Source organism: Arachis hypogaea, chromosome 12 (genome assembly GCF_003086295.3).
Source record: "Arachis hypogaea cultivar Tifrunner chromosome 12, arahy.Tifrunner.gnm2.J5K5, whole genome shotgun sequence".
NCBI classification, from domain to species: domain Eukaryota; kingdom Viridiplantae; phylum Streptophyta; class Magnoliopsida; order Fabales; family Fabaceae; genus Arachis; species Arachis hypogaea.
Window position 1 is genome coordinate 103,635,379 of NC_092047.1, and position 21,122 is coordinate 103,656,500.

Sequence of the window (21,122 nt, forward strand, 5' to 3'; positions counted from 1 at the left end):
TCCTCTCTCCTTGAAATTAGACTCACCAATTTTTTGATGCAAACTGAATCTTTCTCACACAAAACGGTCCCACCCACCGATTTTTTTTCCTCCCCCAAATTTCTATAAGCAATGCCGTCATAACAATGTAATTCTCCCCTAATGATCATAACAGAGCATAATTCACACCACTAAATCATATAAAAAAAATCAGCTGAATCAGATTAGATATTAGTGAATAAAATAAAATAAGAGTGAAAAAGAAATGCGGGTCACCGGCCTGTGAACTGTGAAGTGTGAACATTCCAGGTAGTGATAGTGTGACACTGTGACGACAGTGAAAGTGGAACTCAAGGTGGCCACTCCCCACTGGCTACCGTGTTTATGTCGTCCAGAAATTATTCCTATGTATTCAACTCCACCGAATTTCCCTACGCCTCAAAACACTGCTGTCTATAACTCTATATTATTAACCTTCACATATTTTTGCACAACACCACAAGTCAACGAACACGAGTCAAAGCGTCAAAATACACTCCACCGCAGGGTAGAAAACCTCCTTCACCCTTTTGAAGCACACGATTTTCCTAAAGCACTGAAACTGAAACCTCGCTGGAGAGTTAGGGCTTCGTCGAATTCGCCGGGGAATTCGTCATGTCATCATCGTTCGGAAGCTCCGCTCCTCCGTACGACGACGATGGCAGCGGCTACGATCCTCGGATGCAGTCTCAGCGATTCGACTCGTTCTCCAACTTCGATGCCGACTCGGTCAAGGACTCGGCCGGCGATTCGTCACCTATTTTCGGTGGCGGCGGTTCGTACGGTGCCGGAGATGACGTGTTCTCGTCTCAAGCGGCGCCGGGGACTCCTTCTCCGCCGTCTATGTATTCTGCCGCTGGGGGATTCATGGCGTTCTCGGCGGAGCAGAACGGGGAGGACGTTGACGGAGGTTTCGGTGTCTCTGAGGTCGTTCCCGGCGAGGGGCTTGCTTTGAGGGAGTGGCGAAGGTGAAAGAAGTGATCACATACCGTCTGCACAATATTGATTTTTTTTTTTTGAAAAATTGTAATATTATTTTCTTTCCATTTTTTAGATATTTTAATATTTCGAAGGCTATCTTTTATTACGTATGAATTTACAGGTTTAATTTTGATTGTGAAATGTGATGATGATGAAGAATTTGATGATATTTCAGGCAAAACGCGATTCGATTGGAGGAGAAGGAGAAGAAGGAGAAGGAGATGAGGATGCAGATCATAGAGGAAGCGGATGAATACAAAGTTGAGTTCTACAAGAAGCGTGAGGTTAATGTGGAGAACAAGAAGGCTTCCAACAGGGAAAGAGAGAAGGTATAGTCTCAATTAATTTCCATTTTGTTTCTGAATTGAATGCTATTAGAATGTCAATGACAACCTGAGGTGGCTCTGCTAAGCTCAAATTCTCATGATATCAAAGTTATTCTTTGATTAATTAATATTTTTTAAAAAAAAAAGAAAGAAAGAAAATTTGAGGTATATTAATTACAAGTGATATGGTAAGGGATGTATTGACAGCACAAGCTTCATTTGGAGGTGGATTATTGGCAAAAGATGAAGCATAATGATTAGTTACAAATAATGTGTAATAACTAATAACTGCTTCAAGATATTTTTTATGCTTCAGCCTTAATTAACAATATATACAAATATGTCTAATACACAATTAGTGAGTGTGTTGAGAATAAATATTTCTATTATTGTCTAAAGATAAATTATAGTCTTCAATTTTTTTCACTCTCAAATTTTAGTTGCGTTATTCTATTCCATTCACTGTGGTGCCTAGCAGTGATATTAGAGCTTTAGGTTCTTAATTTTTCTGCTGTAAATCAGCAGATTGGTGCCAAAACTATGGCAACAAAATTTGAGATCGAAAAACTCAATGGAAGTAACTTCTCCTTTTGGAAACTGAAGATCAAAGCAAATTTGAGGAAGGAAAATTGCTTAGATACAATTAAAGGTAGACCCGTAGGTATTGCCGATGACAAGTGGAAGGAGATGGATAGCAACGTTGTTCACAACTTACATTTGGCAATGGCAGATTCTGTATTGTCAATACATTTGGCAATGGCAGATTCTGTATTGTCAAGCATCTTAGAGAAAACGACAGCAAAGGAAATTTGGGACGCACGCACTAAATTGTACGAGCCCAAGTCGCTACACAAGAAGATAATTCTGAGAAGGAGACTCTATACTCTTCGTATGAGTGAATTTACATCAGTCACAGATCACATCAACGATCTGAATACTTTATTTTCACAGCTAACAACTATGGGGTGTCCAATTACAAAAAATGAACGTGTTGAGTTTCTTCTTCAGAGTTTACCAGACTCGTATGATCAACTCATCATCAACATCACCAACAACAAAATTGCAGATCAACTCCAATTTGGTGATGTCACAGGCATTATTCTTGAATCGGAAAGCAGGTGGAAAAACAAAGACAATTGAATAGAGAGTTAAAGGCAAGCAGATGCTTTGTTAGGTGAGAGGCAAATATGCGGAACGTGGCTCTAGTGGGAGTCAGAGTCGTACTAGATCAAAGTCTTAGAAGAGGAAGAATTTTACTTGCTACAATTGTGGCAAGAAAGGTCACTTAAAGAAAGATTGTTGGTTTAATAAGAAAAGTACATAAAAATTTTTGGTGCAACAATCTCGCAAGGATGTGTTGCATATAGGGGATGGATCTTCTCAATTCTTTTTCTCAATTATTTTGTCAAGTGTGATCTTCTCATCATACACTTTTTAAATGGGGCCAAGAGAAAACATGTGAGAGAAAATGTTAAATAGTAAGAGATCACACTTGACTAAGCAATTGAGAGAAAAAAATTGAGAGGATCCATTCCTGTTGCATATACCTCTGGCGATGGAGATGTTTTATGCATTCAAGCGGCGATTGGTTGTGAAGGTGGTGAACAACTAGCTTATTCTTGGTTGTTGGATTCTGTTGTAATGTATAATTTGACTTTGCGTCGGAATTTGTTTAGCACCTATGAATCAATTTCATCAAAATCGGTGCTCATAAGAGATGATCATTCCTTAGAAATTGTGGGTATTGGTACCATTAAAATCAAAATGTTTAAAAGTTTCATACGCACAATTCATTGTGTGAGACATGTAAAGGGCCTAGAAAAGAATTTATTTGTTGGGCTCTTGGATGCTCAAGGGTACAAGATCAATACAAGGAGGAATTTTGATGGTGTCAAATGGTGCTGGTGTCATCATGAAAGCCAAGCGGCTAACAACTAATCCCTACTTAGTGTTTGGAGGTAGTAGTCGCATCTGCAAATCACAAAGATATGTCGATGATGTGGTGTTGCAAGGATATTATTGTCTAAAGATAAACTATTGTATAAGTTTCACCTTTTTTTCACTTACAAATTTTAGTTGCGTTATTATGTTCCGCTCACTCTGGTGCCCAACACAAATAACACTTTTTTAAATAAGTGCCTTACGTTGTTTACTGATCTTGTGATTAAAGGGAGATATACATAGTTAGGGGCTTAGGGGAGTTGATATCATATAACAGTATTCACAAGATGGTTTTTGCTGTGTGAATGCTATGTCACAAAGATACCTGTAAGTGACTATAGACAAAACACAAAAACGATTAACAGTAAATGTGTTGCTTCTAGATGTGGTTTACAATAACCATATTATGTGTATCCAAAAAATCAGCTAGTAAATTAGCTACTCATATAGAATATATATTAAAAAATAAGTTAAATAACACATGTATTTATATAAAAATACATGGTGGCTGATTTTTTTATGGCCATATAAATGTTTTGGTTTCTAATAGGGTACAATAGCATCATTTGATTTTTGTAGCTGATTTTATCTAATGGCAAAATGCTTGGTAAATGTTGCATATAAATGTGGATACTGCTGGAAAATGTACCAGCGAATGCAAATATATGTTTATACTTTTGAGTTTTGATTAACAATCCAAAAACAAATGTGAAATTCTATAGAACTATGCTGGACTAAGATTATTTTAGTTATGGTCCTCTTGACTCTTGAGTGTAATGATGATGGATTCTCTGCCATTTTCATTTTGACCATAAAAGCATTTTGATGTTAATTTCTAAATGTTAAGTTGATAACTAGGTTAAAATTGTGAGGATTTACAAATATTATTTTGCATCAACCAAGCAGAATAAAAATTTAAGTATCTGATATAGATAATCAGTCCCAGACTCGATATGTATTAAACCTGGGCTTAGTCTAAGTATCATATTTTGTTATTTTGAGAGGCCATGCTTGCTTCAAGCCTAGGCAATTTTAGCTCATTTCTGACACTTTGACTACCATTTAGTTTAAGTTGCACTTTCACTGACCCTGACAAGATTGAATTTCACATGTAAGCATTCACTCAATTTATTTTACCAGTTTATGAAAGAATTAGCATCTTGCAAGCCCTTGATGTTTCAATTACTCAGTTGTGCTAATAGCATATTGTATTGTAGATTTGTAGTCTTGTATTTTTTTAGCTGCTGTATGTTTACAGGTGGTAATGTATGCAACTACATCTTCTATTCAAAATAGAATAAATTGTGCAACTACCTCAACTATAAACTTAATGTTGTGCTATTTTAAGCTGCAATTCTATAAGGATCTTAGTTTTGTTAACTCTAAAGGCACTGTGTTGAAAGATTTTGTTCAATGTCTGTGGTATGGCAGCTATTTTTAGAAAACCGAGACAAGTTTCATGCTGAAGCCGACAAGAACTACTGGAAGGCAATTGGCGAACTCATACCCCGTGAAGTTGCAGCTATAGAGAAAAGAGGGAAGAAGGATAAAGAGAAGAAGCCTTCTATTGTGGTAATTCAGGGTCCAAAGCCAGGGAAGCCAACTGACCTTTCAAGAATGCGCCAGATACTGTTGAAGCTCAAGCATAATCCCCCTCCACATATGAACCCCAAGTCACCACCATCATCAGAATCCAAAAAGGATGCCAAAACTGGGCCCCCTGATGGTGCTAGTACAAGTAATACTTCACCTCCCAGTGGTGCGCCAGCCACAACTCCTGAGACTGTAGCGGCATCTTGAAAAGTTGATGCTAGATCATTAATCTATATGTAAATATGATTTTGTCTAGTTTGTGATGAACTGATAGCTTAAGTTTGCGATCGTCTATTCATCTTAGTCTGCTAGTCTGTCAGTAGTTTATAAATATAGGTACTGGTTATGCTTGCATAGTGTATCGGTAAATATTCTCCTCTTAGAACCTTTTATTATGGATACTATCTCCCGTTTGTGGCTTAACCACGTTATGCTTGCAGTATATATTTTGTTAAAACTCACTATTTCTATGTGTTTTTGAATTAGGTAACTTTTTTCATCTAAGTAGACATCGATGATTGACACTCAATTTATTAATGTTTAATATAGGATCTGATAGGTTAGTAGTTGTTACTTCTGTTAACAATAACCATATTGTTATTTCACGATGCATACTTCTAAGATCTAATTTTTTATGTCCAAAAAATCGACGGTTATTTTATGCGTCATTTTAACTAGTATGGCCAGAAAGCTCAAAAGCATTCTCCCGCTTAAGGAAAACAGTAAAAAATTTAGGCAATACACAACCCAAAGGACCAAAATTGAACAACAGAGAAACAACATGAAGACAATACTCTTCTTTGTTCATTATTTAGAAAGCCGCTTTTGACTGTAAAAACTACACCATGAAAATGTAATGTGAGTGAAAACCTTCAATACTCTGAGTGAAACAGCCATGAGCTGATACAGATTACACCACCACTATTATCAGGTAACACATCATTGATTAGAAACATAACTGCCAACTTTGAGCTTGTCAGCAGCCAACACATATGAAACTGGGACCAACTGTTTCTGTGCACCATGGGAGATTTCTTCGCCGTCCTCGATAGATTGACCATCTTTACTTTCTACCCCAATCAGCTTGTGCTTGCTTATCCCGGAAAACATTTTTCTTCTGGTTTCCTTACGCGCTTCCTTTTCAGATAGCTTCAAATCTTTAAAGCCTTGTTCAAACTTGGCTTCATCCTCTGGAGCAAAGAACACAACCTCCTTCTCGCCAAGCTCTTCATAGAGCTTCTCCATCTTTGCCTTCCAGAAGACACCGATCTCAGTGTCCATCTTTTGGTAAGGAGTTTTCAGCAAGTATTCATCAATCCCACCAGCCTTGTCTATGCAACGAAGGGCATGGGTTGTCACTTTAACCCGAATGTGACGATCCAGGATGTAACTGAAGAGCCGCTTTTCTTGGACATTAGGTTTCCACGTTCTCCTTGTCCTATCAAATCATTTAACAAACAAGTTCTCATCAATATTGACGTCTGTTTTGTTCTTTCTTTCTTTCTTCTCTTACATATTTAAAAGGTGAAGAAACTGCCCCAACACAGTCAAGGAAACAAACGGTGATATGCAAGTTCTAAACTGAGTTGGGATCATTAAACAAACATAATGATAAACAATTATGTAATTATCATCAATTACTGTGATAAACAAGATGTTGCAAGATGTGGTGTAATGATGCAAGCACAACTATTTGGATCTATATCCTGCCTAACAAATGTACTCAACTGTTAAAGTACTGGTATTATTAAGCATCCAAGGCCAAGACTAATGAATTTACCGGCTCCAATCCAATTAGAATCCTTCAGAAACTTAAGTTTTAAGAATCATCCAATGAATTGAGAACACTAATTCATCAACAATGGGGATAGATTCAAACTATGAGAAAAGAAAGTCAACAAGGAGGTTTATGTCACCAATGGTACCAAGTCAATTGAAGAGGTTTATCCAGTGTTTAGTCCAACTCAGAGTCCATGAAATAGACAGTAATTTCTAATGGTTGCAACTCTCTCTTCAAAAGTGAGATTGGCAAGATTGCATCTGGTTACCAATGGCTCAATAAGTGAGCGATTAGTGAGAGGACAATCACCTCTCTTTATAAATCTTACCTATAGGGATGGGTCGTGACAGTACTTTCCTAGCATATCCAAAGACGATAGCAACTAGGTTCTATTTCTAACTTGAAGAATAAATCCTTGTTCTTATACTATTGACTATTGGGAATCTAGAGATAAACCGAGATATAACAGAAACATCTTAGTTCTTTATAAAATTTACATAAAATTTTATCACGAGAATAAGAAATATAAAGAGTCATTCTGTTTTAGCACTGAAATTCTGAAAATAAATCACTACTATGTACTAACAAAATGACTCAAATATGTACCACCACAAGAATACCCATTTATACCATTCTGAATGGCTGTAAAGGAGTTATTCTTTGATTACGGACTGAAGCCATTTGAAACTACTGAATACTCATTCATACCATTATGTAGCCAAATCCATTTTAAAAAGTAACTTCAAGTAGACTCATAACAGAGGATTTAAATATCATCATGAGCATAGTATAAAATAAAGATACATTAGCCTCTAGCAATACACGAGTGCAGTCTAGCTAGTGCTGAAATGTAAGGGAAAAAAACAAAATAAGGAAAAAAAAAAAAGAGGAGCAAAAATGAAGAAAGAACCAAAGACCACTTGGCCCTAAAATGCTCCAATACCATATCCTAAAACGCTTCTCAAAAAATTCAACAGTTAAACAGAGGCACATAAACAGTAACACTAACTTATGGCATTCTAACAATTCAGAATCCGCAAAAATATGTATCTCCAACTAAAAGCTAAAGCACAAAAATTTTCAACATCATTTAAAGAAGAAGCTGCAAATAAGAAAAGTAAAATTAAAAAAGCATCAAGCTACGAACTTGTTACCGCCATCCTCACTAACACTGTTGCCGAACTGAATGTGTCTACCGGCAAATAGACCGCGTTTGGCACGACCCATTACAACCTTGCTTCTAGGTATACATTTCTCCAGCGATTCCTTCACTCTTGGGTTCAAATTGTTCTCTCCAACTCTCTTCAACACTTTCTTCATCATCTCTTTGCCTCTGAACGCCATTTCTTCTTTTACTTGACCCAATTCTCACCACAAGTTCCGGTTCTGCACATAATTATAAGATGTCAATTCAGTGAATAATAATGAAGCACAACAAATTGCATAAAAAATGTGAAGCACGGACAAAGGAATGAGATCAAAGTAGACAAAAACGAAATAGCATCAGACTCTCAGAACCACTCGTGCTACTTGTTGAAGGATGATGGAGGAGCAGTTTGTAGAACTCGTTTCCCATAATTTAACAATAGTTTGGGGTCTTACTTATTATGATTGGAAGTAATTCGTTAACTGCATCACAGGGCATTTTGCAAAAAGAGACTTCTTCGATCCTAAACCAAATTATTCAGTTAACGAATTTAGAGCGGTAAGTGGCGTTTCAACATACCTGGAGGAGGGAAGGCTAGCGGCGTTTCAATGGTTGCTGCTGCTGGAATTCTGCACTACCGTGCACGTAGGAGTCTAGGAGAGCAGATTCCTTTCTCTGTTTTTCATTTGCCTCTTGTTTTGGGCCTAGACCGTGGCTCCGTGTTAAAAAAATATACTATGGTTAGTTGTTATCACAAAAAATCACTTACTATATTATTGTGTATTTCTGACAAAAAAAACTATATATATATATATATATATATATATATATCTACTTAATATACTAAAACTGGGTTTTCCCCCAACTACTAAAGGTGACGTGTCGATCTCTCATGCCTCCGTTTTCCCTCCAAAACGAATAATTTTTTTTTCTATTCTAAATTATTTTATTGTAATTATATTATAATTAATACTAAATGAATAATATATAATTATACTAATTTAGCAACATATCTTCCTTATAATTATATCAAATCAATATTTAATACACTATTAAATTACTTATCAATTATCAATTAAAAATACTTTTAATAATTTTAATGATAATAATAATATCAATAATAGTAATAATAATAATAAAAAATCTTTGTTACCCGATTCACATATATCAAATAATTTTTCTAAATTATTTTATAAAAAAATCTTTAATATAATTATATTGTAATTAATATTTAATGAATAATATATAATTTTACTAATTTAGAAACATATCTTCATTATAACTGTATCAAATCAAAATTTAATGCATTATTAAAAAATTACCTTAATAATAGGTAATTTACATATTTATTTTGTTTTACTAAAGTCTATATACAGTGTTTTCCTATAGTACATAAATCTAAATTTGAGAACATATATTTTATTAGTGGCAAGTTGTTAACCCATTTATATTGATAATAATAATAACTTTATTAGAATAAATATCAAATTCTATTCCTAATATAAAAATATAAAATTTAATTCCTTCCATCTTCATTTTACCACTATAAAAAACCATGTATATTAGAAGAAAATATTATTCGTTTACTAATAAATCTTTCATTTGATAGCTTTTACAACAATTCTTTTTCTTCCTATGAGGCGTAGTTGCAAGAAGGCAACTATTCGTGGACACAAACTACTACACTCTCCAACTTTCGTGCTCATCATTCGGAGCTATATAAGATATGTTATCTATGAAGTATTTATAGACCATGGTGTTATCATGTATGCATAAATAAAAAATATTTCGTATTTAAATTTAAGTCATTTACCTGTTTGTAGTATATTGTAGTGTGAAATTACTTTCAATATGTGTTGTGTAACGATATTATTATGTTCTAATTTAAACTTTTACTTTAGAACTGTATTATGATTTTATCTCATCATTTTTTTAGATATCAAGTTGACGTATTTTTATTTATTATTATTATTGAAACGGATGTGATATGAAATGTACCAAAAAAAACTCTCACATTCAATTTATTTTATTGTAGTCTTCTATCTATTCTATTTATTTTTATTTTCTTCTTATTCATTTTATTTTCTTTTTAAATGTTATATAATTTATTATAATTTATACCAATCTATCTACTTAATATACTAAAACTGAATTTTTTTCCCAACTTATGATGGTGAGGTGTCATTTTCTCGTGAATCCATTTTCCCTCCAAAATGATTGCACTATTTCTCTCTTTCAAATTTATTTTTAAAAATTATCTTTAATTGATATAATTGTATTATAATTAATATTTAATCAATGATACATAATTATACTAATTTAATATAATCTCTTTATTATAATTATACTAATCTCTTTTAAATTTATTTCAGAAAATTATCTTAATTATAATTATATAATAATATTATACTTAGTATTTAATGAATAATTCATAATTATACTAATTTAAAAAAATATCTCTAATATAATTATATAAAATCAATAATTAATGTATTATTAACCTAATTATCAATCAGAAATATTTGTAACTATTTTAATTATATTGATATAATTCTATTTTTTATTTATTATCCTAAAATTTTATTAGTGACAAATTATTATCTTAATGGTGACCTATACATTATTATTAATAATAATAATAATAATAATAATAATAATAATAATAATAATAATAATAATAATAATAATAATAATGTAGAAAATAATATTTTAGAAAAATATAAATTGGTTATTAATAATGATAATTATATGATTAATTTTTAGTAATCATTAAATATATTTAATATAAATAACTAAGTTTAATTAGTTAACAAATAAAAGAAAATATTATTACACGATTGATTGTAGAAGTAACAATATATATATATATATATATATATATATATATATATATATATATGTATATATATATATATATTAATAACCAATTTAATATTAATAACGATAAGTATCGTTATTATTCAATAATAATAATAATAATAATAATAATAATAATAATAATAATAATAATAATAATAATAATCTTTTCTTTAATTAAAATACTCATCTAATTGAATTAATATAAATATTTAATGAAAATAAAGGATGAATTTTTTGGTTTGAAGGATAATACAATCGAATATTCTTGAAGATTTTAAAGTTGTGAGTATATATTCTTTCTATATTAATATACGCATGCATATTACCTCCTTTTTTCATAAATGGAAAATAACATTTACCTATTAAATTTGTTAGTTGCTCAATCGATTCATCTTATTTATTGTGATTGAGATTGATATATAAACAAAGATTTTTTTTCTTCCATTAATTTTAGTAAAGAAATCCATGACGTAAAATAAAATAAAATAAAATAAAGTCAGTATCTACTTTTTTCTCAATATTTTTTATATTTACGGTATATATTAAATATAGAAAAAAAATAATATTAATTATTATCACTTTTATTTATTTACATTCATAATTAAATTTAATATAATTATAATAAGTCTCTATAATTATAACAATTTATATCTGTTACATATATAGCAATTATATTATATATAATTATATATCTCCTCTTTTATATATACTTAGCAAATACTTAGCAAGTATTTCTATTTATATAATCTACTTAATATATTAAAATTAGATTTTTTCTCAACTAATGAGAGTGAGGTATGAATTTCTCATGAATTCATTTTTCCTCCAAAATGAATGCATTTAATGAATAATGCATAATTATACTAATTTAGAAAAATATCTTTATTATAATTATATAAAATCCATATTTAATACATTATTAAACTACTTATCAATTATCAATCGAAAATATTTTTAATAATAATAATAATAATAATAATAATAATAATAATAATAATAATAATAATAATAATAATAATAATAATAATATACTTCTACTTAATATACTAAAATTGTATTTTTTCCTAATTAATTGAAGTGATGTGTCAATTTTTCATATATTCGTTTTTCTTCTAAAATGAAAGCACTATTCTCTCTTCTAAATTTATTTTAGAAAAATATCTTTATTATATTTATATTACAATTAACATTTAATGAATAATGTATGATTATACTAATTTAGGAAAATATATTTATTATAATTATATAAAATTAATATTTAATGCATTATCAACTAATGAAAGCGAGGTGTCAATTTTTAATGAATTTATTTTCTCTCCAAAATAAAAGTACTATTCTCTCTTCCAAATTTATTTTAGAAAAATAAAAATTCCATGCTGAATATAGGTGGCAAGTTAAAAAAAATAAGCAAGTTAATGGAAACAAATCATATTTCTATAACATATATAAGAATGTATATTTTTATTATATAAAAATTGAATTTCCGTACTTCATGATGGACGTGGGATGCTTCTTAGCGTGTTTCTTAATTTATTTTTTATAACTCATTGAATACAATTTATTACAGTAAATTAATTATATCAATTAATTGATTTGATTAGGTATTTAAATATGACGCGATTTAGTATAATTTATATCAATCAAATGATTGTAATTTATTATATCAATTATTTTAATTCATTAATTTATAAGGTACATAATAACATAAATAATTTGTTACTTATACTGATTAAATACAATAAACACATTAATTTAGTTAAAAAAATCATTGTCTCCTATGTTTTCTATTTATTTTTTTTAATTCATTAAATCCAATCAATTATAATAAATTAATTATATCAACTAATTAATTCAATCAATTATTTTCTAATTTATTTTTTTGAATTCAATAAATCAAATAAAATTAATTATACTAATTATTTGTATCGACTAATTGATTTGGTTAATTCTTAAAAATATTTTTATTTAATTTATTTTATTTATTTAAATATAGCTAATTAGTTGTTTAATTTTATAAGGATAAATATCAAATTCTATTTCTAATATAAAAATACAAAATTTTATTTCTTCTGTTTTTATTTTACCACTATAAAAATACTAGAAGAAAATATTATTCATTTACTAATTACTCTTTCGTTGGGTAGCTTTTACAACAATTCTTTTTCTTCCTATGAGGAGTCGTCACAAGGCAACTATCATGGACACAAATCAGCACACACTCTTCAACTCATATGCTCATCATTCAAAGCAATATATGATATGTTATCCATTAAGTATTTATAGACCATGGTGTTATCATGAATACATAAATAAAAAAAATCCGTAAAAAATCCGTAATTAAGCTTAAGTTATTTACCTATTTGTGTGGTATATTGTAGTGTGAAATTAATTTTAATTTGTGTTGTGCAACGATATTATGGTTTAATTTAAGCTTTTATTTTAGAATTGTGTTATGATTTTATCTCATCATTTTCTCTTAGATATTAAGTTGATATATTTTTATTTATTATTATCGAAGCGGATGTGATATAAAATTTGTAAAAAGAAAAAAAAACTCACATTCAATTTATTTTATTGTAGTCTTCTATTCTTCTATTTTTTTATTTTTGTATTCATTTTATTTTTTTAATATCATATAATTTATTATAATTTATACCAATTAATTAATTATAATTCATTATATCAGTTAGTTTAATTAATTAATTTATAATATACATGATAAAATAGATCATTTATTACTATTACGTTTATTTTTCTAAAATCTAAATCTGAATAATTATATTTTCAGTTTTTGTTATGAACAAAATATTATTAATAATGAATAATAATTAACCACTCATACTTTTGATCAAAGTATTTGGATAATTTTTATATTTATTAATATTAATTATTGATTATTTTTTCATAAATAATTTATATTATAATTTTATGTTAGTTCATAATTGATTAATGATTAATGTTTATGAAACTATGTTACTCTAAATTTTATATTTTATAAATATTTTATTTAAATATAATTTTTTTTAACATAAAAATGTATTATTTTTAATAATATCATAATTTTATATTTTTTTATTATTCTAAATGAATATTTTATCAAATACTAATTAAAGTCATTCTTCTATTTGCTTTTACTAATTTATTATCTAACTATTATATAAAATTAAAACCGTATTAATGAATTTAATATTAAAATTAATTTGGCTTTTTATTATTTAGAGTATTTTTCAATCAATAATTTTATACTCTTTATTTTTTTCAGTTTCATTTTGAATTTTAATTTAGTACACAAAGGTAGTGAAATTCCATTGATACTGAAATAAAGTTACAAAAGGGTCCATAGGGTAGAATAAGTAAAATAATGTGATACCCACATTGCAACATCTAAATAAAACAACTTAGAATCTAAAATATTTATCTTTATCTTTCTCGCCGTCTATTATATTATCTATTCTATCTATTCTATTATATAAAAATCAAATTTTTACCTTTAATGATAGAATCAACATAACATGCTTCTACTTTATTTTGTTTAACTCATTAAAGACAATTCATTATGATGAATTAATTATATCAACTAATTGATTTGAATAGATATTTAAGTATCACACAATTTAAAATTAGGTATATTAATTATTTGATTTAATTTTTATGATATATAAATTTAAGAAATAAATTAAAATAAGATACTTTATTACTTATTTAAATTGAATACAACAAATATAAATTAATTTAAAAATTTACTATTTTCTAATCTTCTATAGATAAAAATGACAAAACAAAATTATAAAAATAATATTTTTATCACTTTTGCTATTTAATTTTTTTTTTTTGCTTTTTTATGTATAATTTTATTTTATATTAACTTTGTTTATTTAATAATAAAATATACTCATATTAATTCTATCATATAATAATATATTTTTCTCCTATATTAATCGAAGAATTTTAATAGTTATCAACTACATCTAATAGAATAACTAAGAAGTGAGAACTACGAGAAGTTAAACCTAGGTTCAAAATGTTGAAACAAAGAAAAGAAAACGGTGGATATATGATTAGAGAAAAATGTATAATAATGACAAAATATACTAAAACTGAATTTTTTCTCCAACTAATAAAAGTGAGGTGTTAATTTCTCATGAATTTATTTTTCCTCTAAAATGAAATCATTATTTTCTTTTCTAAATTTATTTTAGAAAAATATATTTATTATAATTATATTACAATTAACATTTAACGAATAATGCATGATTATACTAATTTAGAGAAATATTTTTATTATAATTATATAAAATCAATATTTAATACATTATCAACTAATAAAAGTGAGGTACAATTCCTCATGAATTCATTTTTCCTCCAAAATGAAAGCACTATTCTTTCTTCTAAATTATTTTAGAAAAATATCTTTATTATAATTTTATTACAATATTACAATTAGCATTTAATGAATAATACATAATTATAATAATTTAGAAAAATAAAGTCCAGTAATTTATCTTCCGACTGCACACGTGTGTAGAATAACTTTTAAGGAGTCATGTATAGTAAATACGGTCGATGATTGTAAAACTGTATGCTAACATTGATATAATGTTATTTTAAGTATATGTTTTGCAGGCATCAAAGAAAAGTGTTGAGTTATTTTTTAGTAGATTTAAATTATTTATTGTTTATTAGAGAATTTTATGCATTATAATTCTCTAATAATTTATTATTTATTTTGAGTTAATTTTGATATGTTCTTACTTGACAGTAAAACAACATATAAAAATTTGTTGGTGGGTCTAAGTATTATTAAGTTATTTATGATCACATTGAGTATGTATGTTTGATTTATTGATGAAAGTAGATTACTAAAACCAATTAATAATTATTTTAGAATTAATATATTTAACACTAGATTAAGAAAAAATAAATAAATCATAACATATTATATTTTTATTAATCAAATTATTATAATTTAAATTAATCTTAACAAAATAATTTAAAATTATAATTTTAATCTTATCACGTGCATGGCACGGGTTAATACAAGTTTAAATAACAACTTTAATCTTATCATGTGCATGGCATGACACGGGTTAATTGTTCTTCATTTTGAGCTGATTTTGATATTTTCTTACTTCACAGTAAACCAACATATAAAACTTTGTTGGTAGATTTAAGTATTACTAGATTATTTATGGTTATATTGAGTATATATGCCTGATTTATTGAAAAAAATAGATTAAATAACTATTTTATAGTTAATACAATTAACATACAAGTTATTCTTTTATTAATTAAATTATTATAATTAAAATAAAATTTAACATAACAACTTAAAATTATAATTTTAATCTTATCACGTGCATGGCACGGGTGATTAAACTTGTATATATATAGTTTAAGAATTAAGAGGAATGTTAGAAGAACTATCAATATGTTAAGTTATATTTGTTTATAAAGATGGGACACTGAAGTAAAAATACAAAAATATAAAATGTATTTAATAGATGAGATATGGATAGAAATATTGTATCCAAAGATATTGAATTAGTGTATTTTGTATCCATCTTAATAGGAAGGACACAGAGACACTAACAAAGAACATAATTTTTATTTTTTCTTTCATTATTCTTGTTAAATTTTTATAATTATATTTTTTATTATTATATTTTTCTTCTGAATTTTTTTGAATAAAAAAAATGAGAGTAAATTAGATTTTTATAATTTGTTCTATTTTATTACCAAACAAAATACAAGAACACTAAATTCTATGTCTTTATTCTTTATGTCTTGTTCTCAGTATTTTATCTTGTCCTATTTTCAAAAATAAAGGCAATCTTAGCTATCAATATTTAAAAATATGGAATAAAATGTGTTGTTGAATTATTAGACGAAAAGAACTAAAAATTGAAATAATAATTGAGTGATGACTAAACAATAAATTTTAATAGCTTTCTAATATTTTTTATTATTTAATTTATTCTCATTATGTATTTTATAGGTTAAATTACACAGTTGGTCCCTACACTTTCAGTAAAATTACAAATTAGTCCTTACACTTTAAAAGTTTGTAATTGAGCCCCTAAAGAGAATTAAAATTTGTAATTTAGTCCCCGCCGGTCAAAAAGTGTTGATTTAATAGAATATGCTGAGAATATTCTGTTAAAATCGAAAATATGCTGAGAATATTCTGTTAAATCAAACACTTTTTGAACGACGGGGACTAAATTGTAAATTTTAATTATCTTTAAGGACCCAATTATAAACTTTTAAAGTGTAGGGACTAATTTGCAATTTCACTGAAAGTGTAGGGACTAACTGTGTAATTTAACCTATTTTATATTCCAACATATCTAATATAGTTAAAAAAAATACACAATTATAATAAAATTTAATAATCATATAGTTGAACACACAATTACAACAAAATTTAAAGTTAATAATCATCAAGGAGATCATAGATTTTACTGGGAAGATCACAATCACAAGCATTCTGAGTTTCAAATGCTTTTAGAAAGAAGAAATACTTCGAGGTAGTCAGTTTCATAAATAACTTGCATGATGCTACACTCCTACACCAGAACAAGGTCATGCTAAACTGCGAATAGCTTGCGCCTGTTAATGGACCACACTGGAAGAGAATCAGAGCAACCTAGGATCCAAGCACCAGCAAAATCTCTCAAAAGGCAACCAAAACTAGCACACTCCTCATCACGGTAAATATTAGCTATCACAATTAATTTCTATGACATTCTATGGAGGAGGTTTTTAGATTGGATTCTGTTCAGAGAAGTTGAAAGATGAAAAATTATGCATTTAACCTTTTACGTCATTCGTCGTTGACCTTGCAAGTGCCGCCACCTTCCTATCTGACCAAACATCGACTACATAAAAAATATGTTGGCATCTATGCCTCAAAATCTACCATAGTGTTGATGCAAAGATAAATTCTCTTCCCTTAATAGCGTTTTTTAACCAATTGATAAAACCCGTTCAAAGCTACAGATTATGATGCAAGAGAAGGAAAAAACAAGAATGAGAGAATTAGGATTCTTATTAGATGAAAAAGATTACATTCTTTATAATGTCTAAAACTCCTATTTTATAGCTTCAATTGAATCGCGTGATTATAATAAAACAAAAGGTTAATTACTGTTTTCGTCCCTAAGGTCTGGGTTGAAAATAAAATTCGTCCCCGACCTTTTTTTGTTATTAAAATCATCCCCAACGTTACAAAACGTTATAAAATCGTCTTTTTGTCCATAAATAAAATTTTTCGGATAATTTTACCCTTAAACAAAAATAAAAAAAAAATCCTCCCCCATTATCACCACTATCCCCTGCATCCCTGCATCATCAGTCATCACTACACCAACAATAGCAACAACAGCCCTCAGAACAACCCTTTTGTCCAAATTCAGCGAGAGAAGAACCGGATTATTGGTTACTTCAGCAGGCTCCCAACCGAGTTCTTTGACAAAGAATCCAATGCAGGCCTCAATTTTCTGCACAAATTTTAGCATACAGAAAGGGTGCTTCACAAACGCCTCACGAATGTTGTCATCAGTTAATCCAAAACTCTTGTACAACTCAACTTTCTTATCCCACATAGACTTTGGAAGAAACTTAGCATACAATGCAGCAACAAAATTAGACTTGTTGGGATCAACCCCCATTTTAATGACTTCATCTACAATACTCTTAAGGCAGACTTCAGAAGAGAATAGAACCAACCAAGGTCACTTGCGAATCAGCAACTCTTCATCTATCTATTAACCCTAAATCCATCACAACACTAAGGCTGAGTTTGGTAAAGCTTTTGCTTTTTAAAAGTAGCTTATGAAAGCTGTCTTTTAAAAGATAGCTTTTTAAAAGCTGCAGCACTTGCGTTTGGTAAAATCAAATTAAAAATGGCTTTTAATAAGTACAAGCACCACAATTATGTTTGGTAAAACAGCTTTTAAAAGTTGAAAAAATTATAATAAACATGTTTATAACAAAAAATAAATTTGTTTCAAATTTTTTAAAAATTTATATAATATTTTAAAATAAAATAATGTTAAAATAAAAAATTCATAATAAACATAAATATAATAAATAAATTCTTTTATTTTTTAACTTTAAAATTTTATATAAGTATCATAAAAATTTATTTTATCCTAAATATCATCACTAAAAATAAAAAATAAAAAATATATGAAGATTAGGTTGAAAAATAAAAAATATATGAAGATTGTGTTAGAATTTGTAAAGGTTAGGATGAGAAGTTAGAAATATATGAGGATTTCAATGGCAATATAATAGCGAGAAATATGTGCGGAAAAATGAAAAAAATTTGGTAAGCATAAGCCAGCTTTAAAAAGCTCCCTCTTAGGTGCTTTCAAAAGCACCCCAAACTTTTAAAAGCCGTAAGCACAAGCACTTGGACTTTTTAATTTACCAAACGCAAAATAACGTGTTTGTGCTTTTAAAAAGCACAAGCACCTCTTGAAAAAGCTTTACCAAACTCAGCCTAACAATAGCAACAGCAACTCAATTTTAAAGTAAAAAAGAAAAAAAAAAACTTGATAGCAATAACTCAATTAAACTAAAAATTAAGCTAAAAAAAACTTGATAAAACAATATCATATAATCATTAAGCTAAAAATTAGATCCAAGACAGTAATGGAGAATAATAATGTTGATGAACAAACAAACAATAATAATGTTGATGAACACAAAGGGGAAATCAAACAAAACTAACACAGAATCAAGCAGAAGCAGAAGCAGAAGAAGAAGAGGAAGAAGAAGAGGCAGAAGAAGAAGAAGAAGAGGCAGAAGAAGAAGCAGAGGCAGTCACAGAAGAAGAAGCAGCGCCGGCGAGGTCCCCCTCCCGATGACGACGCAACGGCGTGGTCTCCCGATGATTTCCAACTTCTTACCACACTCCTTCCAGAACCTTCCACAACAAACCCCACTACATCAAGCCACCGTTAACCTCCTCAAATCCCACTCCCTCTCCGACTTCGACAGCCCCCGCATCGCCGCTGCTGCCCCCTCCCTCTTCTCCCCCTCCTCCGCCGCCTACTCCCCCGATAACATATCCGCCGTGTTCCACTTCCACAATCATTTGTCTTTTGCTTTTTTTTTGTTTTCTGTTTTAGGTAGTGATAAAGGGAAGGGTGGGGTGGGGTGGGGGTGGGGTGATTTTTTTTAATATTTTTTATTTTTATTTAAAAGATAAAATTGTCTAAAAAATTTTGTTGATGAACAAAAGAATGATTTTATAATATTTTGTAACGTTAAGGATAATTTTAATAACAAAAAAATGTCAAGGACGAATTTGATTTTCACCCTAGACTTTAGGGACGAAAACAGTACTTAACCCTAAAACAAAAACCAACAGTACTATCTAGCCAATAGTAATTAGCCATCTATCAAATTAAATTAATAGATTTTGTTTCTACTGGTCAAATTATTAGTAACTAATAATATATTATATATATTTCACACACCAACATTCTCCCTTAAGCTAGGACTGTATATGTTATACATGCCTAGCTTACTACACAAGATTTCGAATGGTCCTGGAGGTAATAACTTAGTCAAAACATCTGCTATCTGTTCCTGGAAGGAATTAGTATTAACTTTAGGCTTCCATCGTGTACTTTCTCCCTGACCTTGTGGCACTCGATCTCTACATGTTTCGTTCTTTCATAAAATACAGGATTGGATGCGATATGTCTTGTTGACTGACTATCACGGAATAGTGTCATGGGCTTGACCAACGTAATTCTAAAGCTGTTCAGAATATAGATGAGCCAAATTCCTTCGCAAGTGGCCAATGCCATGGCTCGATATTCCGCTTCAGAGGAGGAGCGAGCTACGGTTTGTTGTTTTTTACTTTTCCACGAGACTAATAAATTTCCTAAGAAAAAACAATACCCAGACACGGATCTTCGAGTGTCAGGACAAGTTCCCCAATCAGAATCAGTAAAGCCTCTTAAAGACAAATCATAACTGCAATCAAATAGTAACCCTTTGGATGGAGCATGCTTTAGATATATTAAGATGTGCAGGGCAGCTTTAAAGTGCTCATCAGTAGCACAATCCAAGAATTGACTTAGCTTGCTAACAACATAGCATATGTCAGGTCTTGTATTTGTAAGGTAGATAAGTCTCCCAATAAGTCTTCTATATGGCTTAACATCCTCCAAAGGTGTACTAGTAGACTTAGAGAGTTGTGTAGAGTAGTTCATTGGTGTGCTGGTTGGTTTACAGTGCAACAATCCATACTCTTTTAACAAGTCTAAGGTGTATTTGCGTTGATATAGGGCTATACCCTTCTTACTTCATGCAACCTCCATGCCTAAAAAGAATTTGAGTTCTCCCAGGTCCTTGATTTTGAATAGAGCATCAAGCTTCTTCTTGATATGTTGAATTTCATTGATGTTGTCTCCTGCTATGACTAGATCATCTACATAGATCAAGATTGATATAAAAT

The 21,122-nt window shown here is 29.2% G+C and overlaps 3 protein-coding genes across 3 annotated transcripts; 1 reads left to right on the forward strand and 2 right to left on the reverse strand.

The window, feature by feature from the left end:
* Positions 1 to 235: 235 nt before the first annotated feature.
* LOC140177204 (clathrin light chain 3-like) lies at positions 236 to 5,323 on the forward strand. The gene is made up of 3 exons (XM_072210176.1): positions 236 to 986; positions 1,175 to 1,328; positions 4,698 to 5,323. The coding sequence occupies exons 1-3, from the start codon at positions 634 to 636 to the stop codon at positions 5,064 to 5,066; spliced, it is 876 nt and encodes a 291-aa protein (XP_072066277.1). The 5' UTR covers positions 236 to 633; the 3' UTR covers positions 5,067 to 5,323.
* Positions 5,324 to 5,641: 318 nt separating this feature from the next.
* LOC112727977 (uncharacterized) lies at positions 5,642 to 8,568 on the reverse strand. Its single transcript, XM_025777938.3, has 3 exons — positions 8,366 to 8,568; positions 7,787 to 8,025; positions 5,642 to 6,297 (listed from the first exon to the last, which is right to left on the reverse strand). The coding sequence occupies exons 2-3, from the start codon at positions 7,981 to 7,983 to the stop codon at positions 5,799 to 5,801; spliced, it is 696 nt and encodes a 231-aa protein (XP_025633723.1). The 5' UTR covers positions 7,984 to 8,025; positions 8,366 to 8,568; the 3' UTR covers positions 5,642 to 5,798.
* Positions 8,569 to 20,235: 11,667 nt separating this feature from the next.
* On the reverse strand, positions 20,236 to 20,877 carry LOC140176833 (secreted RxLR effector protein 161-like). The gene has a single exon (XM_072208387.1). It carries the CDS (start codon positions 20,875 to 20,877, stop codon positions 20,236 to 20,238), a length of 642 nt encoding a protein of 213 aa, XP_072064488.1.
* Between the last annotated feature and the right edge of the window lie 245 nt (positions 20,878 to 21,122).

Excerpts from the sequence above, each read along its gene's own strand:
- LOC140177204 (XM_072210176.1), top strand. The coding sequence starts at position 634 with ATGTCATCATCGTTCGGAAGCTCCGCTCCTCCGTACGACGACGATGGC. Across the intron at positions 987-1,174 it reads GCTTTGAGGGAGTGGCGAAG|GCAAAACGCGATTCGATTGG; the intron begins GTGAAAGAAGTG and ends ATGATATTTCAG. Across the intron at positions 1,329-4,697 it reads CCAACAGGGAAAGAGAGAAG|CTATTTTTAGAAAACCGAGA; the intron begins GTATAGTCTCAA and ends GTGGTATGGCAG.
- LOC112727977 (XM_025777938.3), bottom strand. The coding sequence starts at position 7,983 with ATGGCGTTCAGAGGCAAAGAGATGATGAAGAAAGTGTTGAAGAGAGTT. Across the intron at positions 6,298-7,786 it reads AGTGAGGATGGCGGTAACAA|GACAAGGAGAACGTGGAAAC; the intron begins GTTCGTAGCTTG and ends ATGATTTGATAG.
- LOC140176833 (XM_072208387.1), bottom strand. The coding sequence starts at position 20,877 with ATGAACTACTCTACACAACTCTCTAAGTCTACTAGTACACCTTTGGAG.